Source organism: Ceratosolen solmsi, unplaced genomic scaffold (genome assembly GCF_000503995.2).
Source record: "Ceratosolen solmsi marchali unplaced genomic scaffold, CerSol_1.0 scaffold29, whole genome shotgun sequence".
NCBI classification, from domain to species: domain Eukaryota; kingdom Metazoa; phylum Arthropoda; class Insecta; order Hymenoptera; family Agaonidae; genus Ceratosolen; species Ceratosolen solmsi.
In genome coordinates this window covers 6,430,799-6,447,929 of record NW_011948417.1, presented here as the reverse complement: position 1 = coordinate 6,447,929, position 17,131 = coordinate 6,430,799, and the positions used below count along the sequence as shown (strand labels likewise).

Sequence of the window (17,131 nt, the reverse complement as noted above, 5' to 3'; positions counted from 1 at the left end):
ATATTTTCGTTTTCCTTTTCTTTAAGAAATGATAGTTAACTAATTTAATACTGAAAGTACACCTCAGTATAAATTCAGTTCTGTTCAAATCATGTAGAATGTACATGTATTTTAAGTGCCTTCTCTTTTCTTGGACTGGAAGTCATTGGAGTAAATATTCCCATGCGTCCCCGTTCCAACAAATTTTTCTTGTCTACATGTATTTTATTTGTTTCTCTTTCAGTTAATCTTTTTGGTGTTTGTTTGGAATCCCTAAAAATTACAAATTTAAATAAAATTTAATACAATATATAATTTTCCAGAGATCAAAATAACACTTAAAAATCGTTATATTTTTATATTTTTAAATAATATCTGATTAAAATTTAAGAAAAAAAAAGAAGTTTTATTTAAATCAATAATAAAATAAAAAATATAGTTACAATTTCATTTATATGCTGGTTTAAATACTAACACTAAATATATTTTAATTTTATTATAACATTAATTGAATACACATTTATTATTAAATATTTAATAAATTATTCTAACATATTTTTTAAAAATTACAATAAAATTACACAAGAAAATTTACAAAAATATTTTTAAATACAAAAATTATATACCTGCATAAGATGTAAGAATTTGATACATCTACATCTTTAAAATTTATATCTGAAGTCCAGTCGTATAAATCTGGATTTTCTGATGCCATATTTTTTTTAACAGTTAATATAGAAAATTCCAAATTTTCAATTGAGATGTTGAACCTTGAATTTATCTGAAATAAATGTTTTCATTAATATTAAAATTCATAATTTTTTGTACTTAATTTAGAAACATGCAATTTCTATAAAATTTAATATTTAATTAATGTAATTAATATTTATTTATTTAATTTTCGTTCAGGGGAAATTTTACAATATTATAACTAACTTTTGTATAGTTATTTGTGAATTTATGAATTAAAATAACGGTAAATAAAGTTATTATTTAACTAAAAATAATCAAATTAATTTACATTATTTTTTAACTGATCATTGAAGTTATCAGTATTGATAATTATTCTCTGAACAACATCTAATTGCATTTCTGAACGATTCCACCTTCTTAAGAAGACTTGCAGTGATGATTTATCAACATTTATTTCTTTTTCTTGAATACATATTTCATCACACGTAAGGTGGAAACTTTGTTCATCATAGAACCTACTTAATAATTTACCATCGCATATTCCCATGAAATTACATTGTTCATAACGCAATTCTATACCATTTATTCTTTTCAACTCAGCTAGTATTTGTTCTTTTGCACTATCAATTTGTATGTTCTTTTTAAGATTTATAGTGAACAATTTTTGTAGCGGCTAAAACAATAATAAATTTTATTTTATTTTATTATATACAAATATCATTAATTACTTACTATATATATATATATATTAAATATGTAAAAGCATATTAATTTATAATTATATTAATGTAATAATATTTTATACTTACTTCAGAAGATGCCATTTTCAAAATATAAATATCTACTTTTCTTTCATCACAATTAGGTACTCTTCCTAAATGAATACGATATTGATTACCTCTTGTAAATGTAGTGTTATATTTAAATAGTTTACTTTCCTCTTTTCCTAATTCAAATATTCTGAAACAATCTTTAGGGATATGTAACTTAGTTTGTAACCTTTCCCTCAAATCATCTTCTGTAATTCCAGCACTGATTGATACTTTTACACCTAAAATAGCAGAACAATTATGTTTAAGCCATAATTTGAACTTTGTAATGTTATTAAACAAATTTAAGGATACAATGGCTATTTAATTTAATAATAAAATATTTTAGAATTCAATAGAATATATTCCAAAATTTTGAATAATTAAAAAATTATGTTTTAAAAATGTCCACTTACATCTTGAATTTGGTATATCTGTAATTTTAATACACTTCTTAATTTCAATATCTTCATTTTTGATACCGGTACCTGCTATTTCACAATCGAAATCCGAATCCTCAGGTACGTCACCCACTAACGTTCTATCACTATCACTTAAACTGCTGTCTTCACTGTTACTTGTTTCCTGTAAATCAATCCCTTTCGTAGTACTATTACATTTATATTTTTTGAACGAAGACATATTAAGCTTTGATATCTCATCTATGGGACAGTGATAAGTACTGGAATTATGTTCTTCATGTTTTTCTTCGTTATTTTCAATTAGAGGTGGAATATTCAAAAATTCACGTTCATCTGAATTAGTAAACATAATATATTATAATTAATAATTAAACATTATAATATAATATTTTATAAAGTTAACATTTTAACTAATTGAAAAACATATAATTCTAAATCATTGATGAGTGAAAAAATAAAATAAAACAAAATCTAAAACTTATCAAGTATTACTGTATAAAAATTTTTTCTTTTTCTTTTATAAAAATATCAATGAAAAATATATTAATGTTTTATTATTTATCAATCATATTAAATATAAAAATGTTCTTAAAAATTACCTATTATACAAAATATCTAATTAATTTATTCAATTAAATTTTTTAGTGCAGTGTACTGAGAAATTTTAATATATGTTAATTATAACCAGGCTAAATACTTAATATTAAGTATTTTGATAAGAAATAATAAATTTCTGCCAATATTATAATCATAGTAAAGTTAATAAAAATTGTTACGTAGTTGTGTTAAATTACATATTATTCAGTGGGACAAATATTTAACTGAATAACTGTTTACTTATACAAGATGATATTAATAATGATTTAAGTTATAAATGAAAAATTAAAACAATTTTTTATTCCAATATTCAAGTTTTATGCTGTCACTCTATTTTGAAATGATAATAAATTTATGCCCTACCGGTGTCAATACACATACACAGAGAAATATATATATATAAATGTAAAAAAAAATTGTAGTACGAACAAACTTTATATCCATGAATACCCAATATATTTTATGAAACAGATAAACTCTATGATAAATAAAAAATTATATTTAATCGATAATACAAGACAATACTTGTCAAATACTTAGAAATATTACTTATTTTATTTTAGTTAAAAATCAATTATTGAAAACAGTTTAATATGCTACAATATTACCTTTGTATAAGGATTAACTTTAAATAAACTGAATGCACTTTATGATGTATGTACACGTACCTCTATCAATATCAACCAAATCTAAATCAAATGTAAAAATATTGTTCAAGTACTCTTTTTCGCTCATTTTAAAAAACACTGGCTCCGCTTCGGATATCTCTGTAGCACAGATGTTAAAATTACAATTTGAGTACTGCATTTCGAATACAAAGTCGTCCTCCAATTTTTTTGGTTGTATGTCTGGGCATAATAGTTGTATGATATTTGGATCTATATCAAAATACTTTTTAAGTTCCTGCTTATATTCTTTGATGGTTTGATTCACATGCGCTCTCACATACTTAGGAAAATCAATCAAATCCTGTTTTACAGGGTCGACTAGAAATACCTAAATAAAATATTTTTTATTGTACAATATATTAAATATAATAAAAATGATCGATGAATTAACTACTATAAATTCTAAAACATTTATTAATATCAACAAGATTTAATCAATTGATTAATTTTTTTATTAAGTATTTTTTATTAAATATTTTTATTTTTAGTATATTTTAATGTTTATTCATTAGTTTTTATAATAAAATAAAAAATAAGTATTAATTAAATTTTTTCTTCAAACTTTAGTGAAGATAAATAAAACATTTGTTATTGTGAATTTTTTAATTCTAATGAATTAAATTATTCTTCCTTTCATTTGCATATTTCATATCACTGTAAAATATAGTGTTTTATGTATCTATATATGAATAGTGTAAGAAATATTAAAATAGATTTATTATTAGTTTTAATATTTTAATATAATCTATAAAATGTGTTATTTTTTATTAATAAACTCTATATACAGTGTATAAAACTAATCCATTTAAAATAAAAATACTACGACTAAATCATAAAATTTAAAGTAAACATTTTCTTTAAAGGGTAAAATGTAATATTCTTAATTATTATTAAGTTTAACTTATTACAAACATGAAAAATTATTTACAATTATTTTGATAATATTTAATAATACCTGAGTAATAATAGGTTCGGACGGACAGAGCTCAAAATTGTTTGAATAGCGTATATCTAATAGTAAGTTATTAATCTTTGATCGATCCTTAAAAATGGTATCTAGTGTTGTATTATCATCGTAAGTTCGATCGATAAGACAAAATTTAGTAAAATAGCTCACTATACGACATTGATTAAGCTCAACTTTAATTTCAAATTTGATTTTCTTATAAACAGCTTCTGTTAATTGGGCCAATGTATAGTTTATATTAACTGGTACAGTGACCGATTGAAGAGTACCATTTGCTGGATAACGATAATTAACATTGATGACTTCTGTATTAAATTGTTCCTCGTGATAATTTCGTACTCTTTCGCTCCCTTTTACCTTCTCAAGAAGATCCTGCCAAATCATAAAACAATGTATTCTACGAAATGTATTTTACGAAAGTTATGTTAAATACAAATGTAACTGTGATAATTACAATGAATTAATACATGAATAACTTATTTAGAATATCAAAAAAAATCATTATGAACTTAATAAATAATTTAATTTATTTAACTAAACTATTTTACAGTAATGTTATTCATTGTACTGAATATAATCTACATTTAAATAAATATCTATAAATATTTCCATATATACAATTCATTTACTAATTATATGCAGAATAATAAATTTTTATACCTAACTTTACATCAGAATTGTAATAATACTTTTTTTTAAATTTAAGCTTAAATTACATAGAAATTTTTAAATAAATCAACTAACACATAAATTCTCCTATGTAAAAACATAAGACTACGTGTCAAAATTTAATGAATGTCATGTAAATATAAATTATTATTGAAATAATAAACAAATTTATGCAAAAGAATACTGAACTTTAAAGAAGGGTCAATGAAAATAGTTAAATTTAAATTTAACAAATCTAAAATTAAAAAAAAAAAAGAAATATTAAAACTTACTTCGAAATATATAATAAATGGAATTTTAAATTATAAGATAATTTATATAATATTATCAACGAATTCCTATATGATAAATCAGTTTTAATGTATGAAAGGTAATTGAAGAAACAATTGTCATTACTGTGAATTAAAAGCATAAATAATTGTTAAAGAACTTGATGTTCAATACACTTAAATATTAGATATTTGGAATATTAAAATTGTATAAAAAAAGTATCAAAAATATTTCAATACATATGGAATAAAGTTATTATTTACCAAATAATTATGTTATGAGTAGAAAATTAAGATAGATACTCACACAGAAAGATTTTAAAACCTTTATTTATATATATTATTTTTTTCATATATTCTTATATTTATATATTATATATCAAAACAACTTGAAAAATAATTGTTTTTATACAAAAAAAAATGTATTAACAATATACCTTAATATGAGGTGGAAAATCTTCCGTTTTTAAAGGTAAGACGTTGCGAGCCAAATCAATTTGTCTGTACATAAGCATGTACGCATTTGTACTACTGCGATATGCTCCAGTATAAAATGGTGGCCTTGTACTACCTCCATAGATTTTTGGAATATCAGAAGAATCGATCTGAAATGATTTTTTGTATTAAATGTGAATTCAATAATTTATTAACGTTTCTTATTTCTGTCTCTCCCCTTTCGTCAATTATAATAACTTAACAAATAGTTTATAGCATATTTCTTAATTTTATATTCAAAAGATTTTACAAATTGTCACAAATGTTTCTAAAATTGTTTATAAAAATACATAAAATTTAAATTAATTAGCTAAATATACATACAGGTGTAACATTTTGATCATTAAAACACTGCCATTTCTTATTTCTGAAGTCTTTTATATAAGCGTAATAATGTCCTCCACTAGCACTACCACTGTGAATCATAATCGAAAACAGTTCATAGATATATGGTCCTTTTGTTGATGCATATTCCTTCCGTAATTTTTGGATACAATAATTATATGCGTTGCATGACACCATACCAGGTCTCATATCAATACCTACATATTTAAAATAAAAATTACACAAAAAAATCAAAATAAACTTTAAATAATATCTGTTATATGCACGAAATAAAAGATTCTTTAAATAAAAAAAATAAAAGAAAATAAGAGAAATGTGTATCTAAATAAAAATATAATATAATGCGCAACCTTCGTCATCATCTTGATTAGGATTATTTAAATAATTACTGTTTGACATTTTCACATCATTTAATACACATTCTTCATCCACTGTACTATGAGTAGTAGAACTATCATCACCTTTGATACCAGCATCATCTTCGTGACTTGAAGACTCCTGATTAGACTTTGAATCAATAAAAGAATTCAAATTTAAAAAATCAGGAAATGCTACCCTATAAAAATAGTAAATTTGTTTAATTCAAGATTAAATATATAGACACTTTTATAATACTTTAATAGTAAAAGATTTATTATATAAAACACTTATTATATAAAACATAATTTTACATCAAATGGCACCTTTAAATTATCTTTAAAGTATTTATTTTATCAATATTTTCATTGTAAAATTAATTTTTCTTATTAATTCGACGTTTTAAATATACTTTTTAAAGATAGTTTTAGATATTAAATAATTTTTGAAAATTAAAAGAAAATATAAATATATGGTTTTTCTTATATGTGTGTGTGTGTGTGTGTGTGTGTGTGTAGAGTATTTACATTGACATACTTATCATTTAATTTGATTCTATGGAACGATTTTTGGTCAAAATCAAATCGTTTCAATTGTAAAGTAAGAATATATGGAAATTTAGTAAATTTCAATCCTTTGTGAGCATCGGACATTTGATTGCATTCTTCACAAAAATATTGATTGTTTCCTTCCAAAGTTTCATACTTCACAAATGCTTCTAATGCATCTTGCTGTAATAATTAAATAATATATTTATAATTAAAATATATTATAAATAATATATAAAAATATACAAAAATCTTGAAGCTGTATATTGTTATTCTGTTTAATCTTAATTAATACATGAGTATAAAAACAATCATTCTAATTTCAAATAATTATCATCTTCATAGAAATTTAAAAAATGAAATAAAATATGTTTGTACTTTGTAACATCATAGATTAATAATAAAAATGTATGTCATTTTATATTAGTTGAATAATTATATATAGAAAAATTGAAAAAAATGAAAATCTAAACATTTTCATTAATTTAATTTTTATTTAATAAGTAATTAAAATCTTACCACACATTTATATGCTACATTAGCATCAAAAGGTTTCACAGGTAATGGAATATCAAGAAAAGTATCTTCTCTAGATTTTTCCGTATGACATGTTAGGCACTTTACGTAATCATTTATCTTTCCTGAAAAGTAAGTAATATAAAATTATAGAACTATATTCTAATTAAATTTTTTTTAATATATATAGACACAACTAAATATAATATTTGAGTTATAAAATACCTTCGTAAAGTCCACTGATGAGGTCAGCTTGTTTTGTATTTTTAAATGTTTGTTCGAGTGCATCAAACATTACTCGACACAATTCTTGAATATCATGTTGGTCCCATGCGTCATGATAATTCCATCCAAAACTTGTAGTTAAAGATGTAGTTTCTACTGCTGGTTTAGATGATGTCTGTTAAATAAAATGTATATTATTGTTATCTTGAAAAATGATAAAAAAATGCAATATTAATTTATAAAAAAATATTTTACGATACCTGTAAATTAAGAAATAGTTTTTGCAATTGAAAAGGTATACATTTGTCTTCTGTATTTTTATCTAAATTCTTGTATTCCCAACTATATACAGCATTTCTAAATTCAGGGGTCATATACAATGCTTGAAGAAGACTATTGAGGTAACATGTCATTGCTTGATTTACCAGACCCACATATTCTAAAAAAGTGTTTAAATATTTGAAACTTATATGTTAAAAAAAAACGTTAATTAATAAATATTTACATTTATTATAAAAAATTTAACAATAATCACCACCTATTCAATTTAAATTTTTAAGAATTTTTTATGTTATTCAGTTATAATTAATAACTACTCTTACTGTATTCTGTAGTCTCCGCATTATTGTACAAAAAACTTTCAACGCTTCTTGAATTCTCGAAATTATCTGAACTATCTGAATTCTTATTATCAATACATTCTTGGTTTGCTGTTGATATTATGCAGTTACTATAAACATCTTTAGTTGCACTAAAAGAATGCATAGTATTACATTCATTATCAGATACTGGACTGGCTGACGATTCATCTTCAGAAGATTGGACTTCTTTAACTTTACAAACACTTAATATTTCTAGTGATATACTTCCTGTATGTAATTCTAGTATGCTCTCAAATATTTTGCCAAATAAATCAGATCCAGTTATCACTTTTGTGATATCAGTCTGTTAAAAAAATAATTCTTCATTTTGTATTAATTTATTAAATGTGTATGGAACTATTAATTCCTTTCAAAGTTACATGTCAAATTTATTTATTAATAATTACAAATAAATAAAAGCCTTGCATATATTAAATATTCATAGATATAATATTAAATATTAAAAACTTAAAAAGAAATTGTAAAAATGCCTATAAGAATTAACTTGCGATCTATAATAATTGTAAAAATTAGAAAACCAATTTATAGAAATTAAAATTTTTTAAATACTATGTTTTTTTTTTAATCTATATAAAAGATCTATCTAAAAAGTTTAATATATAAAATATTAAAATCTTCAAAAAATAATTGCTAAATATAAACTTTCATTCATTGATATCAAAATATGAATATTACATAGATAAACATAAATAAGTAATAAAAAAAACAATAGATTAAACATAGCCTAGGCATTAGATTAGATAAAGATTTGAGGAAAAAATATAATTATACTAACTTCAGAATTTAAATATTTCAATATACAACGATCAATCTCATAATGTTTACTTTTACAAAATGAATGAATCTGATCATTAATGTTGGACCTTAGTGATTCTGTATCTTTAAATATGAATTTCGAGTTGTTTATAGAATTTTCACGAATGTTTTCTGGACATTCATATTCAAATTTCACAGAAACATATTTATGCACCATTTTCTGAAAAATATAAAAAAATATTACAATTAAAACAAAACTTGCAGTTCCGAAAATTTAAAATAAATTAAAATTAATTTATTTTAACTATTAATACTTATTAAAATATTTCTTTTCCTTCTGATGTTTAAACTTTATATAAGATACGCTTACTTTAAATCTTAACAATTTCTATATTAATACAAATATAAATATTTGTTAATATTATCATCTAATGGAGTTTCAATTGTTGTTATAGCATTGAATAAATTTACTTTCAAAATAAGATAACTATATAAAACAATTTGTATAAATTGATTATTTATGTAAAATATTAAAACAAATTCATAAATATACGAAATTTTTTAATTTATACATAACTTATTAATTCTTAATTTTAATCACATTATTAATTAATGGACAAATAATTAATTAAATACTAATTATTTTAACTGTAATTCAATTAATTTTATAGAATTTCAATGAATAATTAATTTCTTGCAAATATATTAGTAAATTATTTTGTTGATATATTAAAAGAAATAAATGAGGAATTTGTGCAATAAAGTAGGATGCTCTTCAATATGGTATGATACTATACGAAAAGCCTGTGAAGCCTGTGGTTATATTTAGAAAGTCTAAACCAAGACTTGAAAAGTGGCTCTCTGAGCCACAATCATCTCTTCCTTCTTTCTCAAATTCTAATTAAGAAGATTATCCCTAATTTACCATTTGATAATAAAGTTTATAAAATAGTTATTATTTTATAAATTTATTTCTACATTATGTCCATACATTATTATTTTACAGTGATATATCGGATTTTAGTATGTATATTTAATGTAATTTGTTTAAATTTTCCAATTGTTTTATTTCATAAAATATTCATTATACAATAAACTTTGGCATAAATAACAGTCGAATATATTATTATAAAACAAATATTTATTCTATTGTTAAATATAAGAATAAACGTATTGCTGATAATTATGAAATATTCAATGATATATTTTTTACTAAATTTTGAATATATTTATACAGTTAAATTATTTGATTATTTATAATTATAATTATTCTATTGAATATTAAAAATCTAAATTTATATATTACTAAACAATTAAACACTTTTATGAAAAACACATTTAATTCTAATAAATAAATATTTAAAATATGTTCTATATTCTTACATGGCTGTTTTTGTACAATTCAGGTTCTCTCTTGAATCAAAATCTTGAAAAATATATTATCTAAAAAAAGATGATATTTTGCTAAACAAACAAAAAGAAACTATATATTAGTACTGTTAATTGTTGTAAAAGTGAAATAAGTTTAAAAATAATAATTTAAAGAAAATAAAACTATAAGGAAATAAACACAAAATAATTATTTATTACTCAGAATAACGTTGTGACCAATAAAATGATCTCCCCTTCACATTGATATTCTCTATTGCATAATTGAATACATAAGTTAAATGAATTATTTTCATTGTTTAAATATTCATTTGCAAGGGTTAACTTTTTTATTATACAAATAATAATACAAGGACTGCATATCAGAAGACATTTGATTCTTTTCTTGGTACTAAATTAATACAAATTAAATAATAATATACTTCTTATTAAATATAAATAAAAAATTGTTATCGCTTACAAGACATCTTATTAAATTTTTATTTTCTTTTTTTATAATTAAAATTTTCACTTTATATTATTTGTATAATTAATTATATATATCAATTCAATATGAGAAAATAAAATGGGACAAAATTTATTCAATATTGGCGAAAAACTATTTATTTATATTTTTTGTTTTTTTTTTTTAAATATATATCAAATAAATCTAAGCATCTATAAATAATCCATTTTATTCACTTTTAACAATTCATAGTAAATAAAAAGGTTTTCAATATTGCCACACTTTTCATTTACACAGTTTTTCAATGATCAATGTAAAAGGGACACAGTCAACAACTTTTTCCAATAGATCTGGTAAAATTCGTTTGTAACTTGAGATGGGTAAAGTAAAAATTCATGGGTGTGCAGCTTTGGGTTAAAAACGTGTACGATTAACCGAAGGCGTGCGACCGTGAGTATTTGTGTGTGTATGTGTACGCGCGAAGTGAAACTCGAGAAAGCTCTTTTCCATTCTCGTCCATCATAGTCGAGTTTAGACCAATATTACAGAAGTGAAAAGAGGGAGAATGAGCGATGTAAAATAACTGAGTGAGATAGAGAGATAGAGAAATATGTGAAAAACCCAGTAAAGAAAAAATGTTGCGCTGTGATAGGATAAACGCACCTTGAATCACGTTCACATGCATGAGGTATTTCTAGATTCTTTCTATCTCTCTTATTCTTGTTTTCGCATATAGCAAACGATTTAGAGAACTCACGCTGATAGCAAATTGATGGTAATCGTAAGAAAAAGTACGATACAACGACGACGGCGACGGCGACGACGACGACGACGACGACGGCGACGACGACGACGACGACGACGACGACGACGACGACGACGACGACGACGACGACGACGACGACGACGACGACGACGGCGACGACGACGACGGCGAAGACGACGACGACGACGTTGCTGGTTAATTCACGATGCTTTGATAATGTGTCACATATTATCGCCGGCTGCCTTTAAGTTAAAAATATGATAAGTTATATAAATATACGTTTTATTGGAAGCACGAAGCCGATAGCGATGAAATTTATTAGTTGAAAAGGATTTCACCGAGGATCACTGACACATGTGTAATAATCACTCTACGCCATATTTATTTCTTTCTTTTTTCCGAACATCGCTCTTTTTTAATCAGTGGTACCAATAACGTACAGTAAAATATAGATAGTTGCTCCTATTAGTCACGTTGTCAGCAAGGTTAGGTCGATTCCGTCAACACAAACATGGTAAAGAAGTTAAATACAGCCCTAAGCCAAATGCATTGTACATATAGAATTAAAAAGAAAATATAAAACGTGAAATTTTCACGTAATCATTGGAAGTTCTTTATTAAAAGCTATCACTTGTAATATATGTTTTATAAATTAATTAATAAAATTAAATTATTTTTTTAAATTATGTGAAATACAACTTTTCAAAAAATATTTCATCCCAACATTGATAATATGCTTAATTAAACAGAACAATAGCTATGTTCTAAACTTAAAATTTTATTAATAACGTATTAACTGCCTAAATCAAAAAGTGCAATACAAGCATAAGCCAAATGTATTTGCTCACATACTATTAAAAAGAAAATATAAGTCTAATTTTTACGTAATTATCAGAAATTATTTATTAAATACCATCACTTAATTGATATATTTTATACATAATTTTATAAAATTTAACGTATTTTTAATATACTTAAAAAAGCGTACTAAGCAATAACTTAACTAAAGACTATTATTAACTTAAAACTATTATTTTATTTGCAAAAAATATTATAATAATTGGTTATTTGCATAAATGTCTATTTTTCTTAGCTTTTCCAAGTGAAAATAAATTGTAAAAATTATAGACTTTAATTTATCATAGTTATCTATTTATATTACAAAAATATTTTTATAATTTAAATTAAATTTATAGCATTAATCGTAAAATAATATTTATATTTTATAATATTACATTTTTTACTTTTAAATTAAATAAATCTATTTTTAACATACAAATTGAACTAAACAACAGAGAATAACTATAAATACACTGAATGTCTTACCGCCTCTATTAATTGTGCGTAATATAATTCTGAACAGTAGAGAAGTAATATAATGTCTTAATAGAATGGAGAAATAAAATATTTTTAATAATATAACAGATTAATTACCATAAAATTGAAAAATTTATTTTTTAATTGATTTTAAATTGATATAATAGACGAACAAATTTATTCGTTAATTCCAAGTCCGTAGCAATTTCATCGCAAATAATCAAATTTTAAGTTCATCTTTCATTTCAGAACAGCTTCATAATGGTTTTCTCTTTTTACTTTATTTGACACTACTTGAGACACATTCGTCTATCTTATTATTGCCAGGTTTCGACACTTTCCAACTCTCATCAATATTAATGTTAAAATTAATAATATTACGAATGACAACAAGACGACAATAAAAAGAACAATAACAAAACTAATAATAAAATACTTTTGCGCTCATTATTAATTCAGAAATTAAGAATTAGTTAATAAACGTGGTATATAAATATATATTAAAAATTTGTAAATTACATAAATAAACACTTATAATAAATGTATTATAATATATAATATGATTCCTATCAGTAGATATATTTACATTAAAAAAAATTATTTATATAATTCAATGAATTAAAATGTATAAAACATTATGTATTGAAAATTTGTATTATTTAATTATTCAATTATACGTAAAAAGTGGGTTAAATCCATTATATTTTATTTTTCTTCTATTGGTCAGCACATTAAAAATTAAAATTTCTATTTATAGTACATATGATGAATAATTATTTTAATTTATTCATTATAATTACATATAAATATATTACGACTATAAAGTTACATAAAGTTACATTTTTAATAAAATCTGTCAATGAAAAGTGATTTCTATCAAATAAAAGTATAAAGAAAAGGTAAAAAAAGGAATGAAGAATAGGAAAATAATATGCTAATATATTAAAACACGTACATTTCCAACTCATACGATATTGAAATAATGAAAAATACGAACATAATAAAATGTAGAAAAATTTTTATTTACTAATTTATATTTCATTAGATTGAACTATAGAAACTTCTTATAATTTGTCATTAATATAAAAGAAAATATTGGCAGGTTTCAAGATATATGTACATTTTAAAGTAGGTCAATGAAGGAAATAATAAGTAATTACATTTAACATTATTAATAAAAATTGCCTGAAGAAAATGTAGTTTTGTTTAGATCAATGTCCAAATACTATCGACATTGTGTTAAAAAAGATCTTAATATCTACGTACAATTGTGCGAACGTTTGATTTCTAGCTGCTTTAAGCAGAAATAGTTAGAACCAAAGAGACCAATTAAGATAAGAAAAAACAAAAATCTATAATTGTAACTAATGTGAATAAGATACGCCTATTTTTGTTTCTAATAAGAATGTTTAAATTATTAATATTGTACATGAATGTAGATAGAACCCGTATACATAAAACCCGCTTTGATTTATAAGTACAATTAAAAATATGTATCCCCCTTCTTCACTCTATATATATAGAATTTATTTCTAATTTATAAATTTTATTTTTACATATTTTTTACGTAGTATAAATAATATATGAAATATAAGTATTTATTTAAAGGATTAATTTATCTTTCCTATATAATGATTGCACACTAAGAGCATTGAAATTTTCTTGATATTAGGAATATGTTGATTCTTATTACAAATATGACTAATCTATTGTTTTATAAAAAATATTAGTAAATTATTATTTTCACAATTTAAATTAAAATGTACCTTACATTATTAATTATCATTGATAAATATTAAAAAACATTAATTGTAGCAATACATTTTGAAGTAAAATATCTTTCAAGTATATAACATAAAAAGTTTTAGCAAATTGTTCATAGTTTTATTTTTTATGTCAATTTATAAAATGAAATATTAATAACTATTTATTAAATGTATTTGATATTACAGTTTCTGTTTTATTATATTACAGAATAGTAAATATTTTAGATTAATAAATTTTTAAAATTAAACGATAAATTGATCTATATAGTATTCATTATTACACTATTAATACTAATTCAATAATATAAATTAGTCCTATAAATGAAATTACAATTTTTACAATTATAATTTTTAATAAAAATCAGTTTTCTTAAATTTTAAAATTGATTTGGTTATTCTTTTCTTTCAAATTTATTTGATCATTTTTTAGTCTATCCTGCATTGTGTATATTAAGATATAAATTAATAAAACTTGATTTTTAATAAGACTAATCTCATATAATAAAATTTTGAATGATCGTAACAACGATAAACTCAATATGAATAATAATTTATACATTTGCTGTCTATATAATAATAACACTCGTGTTGCGTATTTTGGGATTGTGACGTTGATGTAACGTCGATTTATCATTATGTTTTTATGGTGACGACTTAAGATTCTAAAACTATAATAAGGAATTTTTAATACATCTTTTGAGCGATACGAATGAAGACTAAGCGTATTGGCTCTTTTAAATGCGGGTAATTTCAATTTAATTTTAACTTCAATAGGCACAGATAGTATATGATTTTATTTCATTTAGAAACAATAGCAAATTGAAAATAATGTATTTATTGTATAAAATTATATATTCTAATAGGTATTTTGCAATGTATTTTTTAATTTTTCTTTCATTTTACTTTGTTAAAATAAAGTTAAATTAAATTAAAAGTTATATATATATATATATATATATATATCATAATATTTTTATTTTATTCCTTTTTTTTGCTTATCAATTATTAAAATGCCAATTTTACTAATATTTTTACTATTAACTAATTATATGATAATTGGAATATTCTATGTCCTTATAAATTTAAAACGAATACAACAGTTTTTGTCACAATATTATTTCATCAAATGCCGAATCTAAATAGGAATTACGAAAATTTTACCTACCCATATAAATATATTTAAGGTCATAGCAATTGAGTACCTCCATGAAGACCGATCAATTTAATATCAACTGCGCATGCCTTAAAAAAGCACATCTATACTGCCTATAGAAAATCTAAACATCAAGTTAAACTTCAGAGTGATTGTAGTAAAAAAAATTAAAATTTTTGTGATTAAAAAATGTCAAAGTCCGACGATAAGGATCCGTCGGCGACAGCTTTTCGAAATATTAATGTTGATTTGTATAGCGATAACAATTTTAAGGAAGATGATCCAGATGGTGGTACGACGGGGCCAACTGGATCGGATGAAAATGAAATTCTCTTACTACTTAGTCAATATCCTTTTGGAAATTTGTGTTTAATTAATTTTTTCAGCCAACTTCATTATTCTAAATAATATTTTCTTTAACTATTTAATAAGGGCAAACAAGCTGAGGCTTTAATTTCTGTTTTAAAATCAGCACCATTAGATTGCAAAAATCATCAGGTTAAGGTAACCTCAAATAGCTTAATCATTTATAGGCTATGTTATTGTTTTAACATTCTAATTTGTTAAAAATTATCTAAAATATAAATGAGTTTTTTGTTTCAATTAATGAGTTGAATTTTTAAAAAATGTTAGTCTAGCTTTATACCATACGATTAATAAATTTTTATACAATCCCTAATATACAAAATAGAAAAGAACCATTTTCCTTTGATTAAATATTTTGTTAAAATATTTGATTAATTAAGTTAAGCAATGCTATTTACACAGAAATTCTATTATAATGAAGTCATGATCAACGAAAATATTTATAAATCTTTTAATATAAAACTTATTTATCGTTTATATAAATAAGTTTACAATGATTTATTGTTTACAGGAAAATGCACGAAATTTGATTCAAAAAGTACTTCTTAGTATAAAAACTAATCAAATGGATGATTGCATAGCCCAATTGGATCGTCACTTGATGGATGTTTTAATGAAATATATTTACAGAGGTTTTGAAATACCAAATGAAGGCAGTAGTGGACACTTGCTTGTGTGGCATGAAAAACTCTACAATGTCAGTGGAGTTGGAAGTATTGTTAGAGTATTTGCTGACAGTAAACGAGCTTGAACAATAAATGTTTATTATTGTCTAACTGATCTTTCTTTAGTTACTAATATGTGTCATTGGTAACATAAAGGGTGTAGATAGCTAAGTCAACATTTTTTAATATGGAACTACAGTACATTTTATAAAGTTGTTATAAATAAAATAACTTTTATTTCCTCGTATTAAATGAAAATTGTACAGGTTTCATTTATTTCTTTCGCA

The 17,131-nt window shown here is 22.8% G+C and overlaps 2 protein-coding genes and 1 long non-coding RNA gene across 5 annotated transcripts; 1 reads left to right on the top strand and 2 right to left on the bottom strand.

Annotated features, from left to right (window-relative positions):
- On the bottom strand, positions 1-8,498 carry Usp47 (ubiquitin specific protease 47). The gene is made up of 15 exons (XM_011496417.1): positions 8,162-8,498; positions 7,820-7,998; positions 7,560-7,734; positions 7,338-7,459; positions 6,808-7,001; positions 6,264-6,469; positions 5,893-6,110; positions 5,511-5,678; positions 4,124-4,507; positions 3,169-3,496; positions 1,898-2,236; positions 1,482-1,723; positions 1,001-1,345; positions 606-760; positions 1-252 (listed from the first exon to the last, which is right to left on the bottom strand). Exons 1-15 carry the CDS (start codon positions 8,322-8,324, stop codon positions 90-92), a joined length of 3,381 nt encoding a protein of 1,126 aa, XP_011494719.1. The 5' UTR covers positions 8,325-8,498; the 3' UTR covers positions 1-89.
- A 527-nt stretch (positions 8,499-9,025) lies between these two features.
- LOC105359749 (uncharacterized) lies at positions 9,026-12,105 on the bottom strand. 3 transcript variants are annotated; one of them, XR_912780.1, is made up of 3 exons: positions 11,857-12,105; positions 10,361-10,441; positions 9,026-9,197 (listed from the first exon to the last, which is right to left on the bottom strand). It is a non-coding gene; the product is annotated as an uncharacterized LOC105359749 (long non-coding RNA). The 3 variants fall into 3 exon arrangements; XR_912781.1 differs by lacking the exon at positions 11,857-12,105 and adding an exon at positions 11,569-11,675; XR_912782.1 differs by lacking the exon at positions 11,857-12,105 and adding an exon at positions 11,475-11,542.
- Positions 12,106-15,889: 3,784 nt separating this feature from the next.
- Positions 15,890-17,080, top strand: Arpc5 (Actin-related protein 2/3 complex, subunit 5). Its single transcript, XM_011496416.1, has 3 exons — positions 15,890-16,160; positions 16,245-16,317; positions 16,691-17,080. The coding sequence occupies exons 1-3, from the start codon at positions 16,003-16,005 to the stop codon at positions 16,928-16,930; spliced, it is 471 nt and encodes a 156-aa protein (XP_011494718.1). The 5' UTR covers positions 15,890-16,002; the 3' UTR covers positions 16,931-17,080.
- Positions 17,081-17,131: the final 51 nt, after the last annotated feature.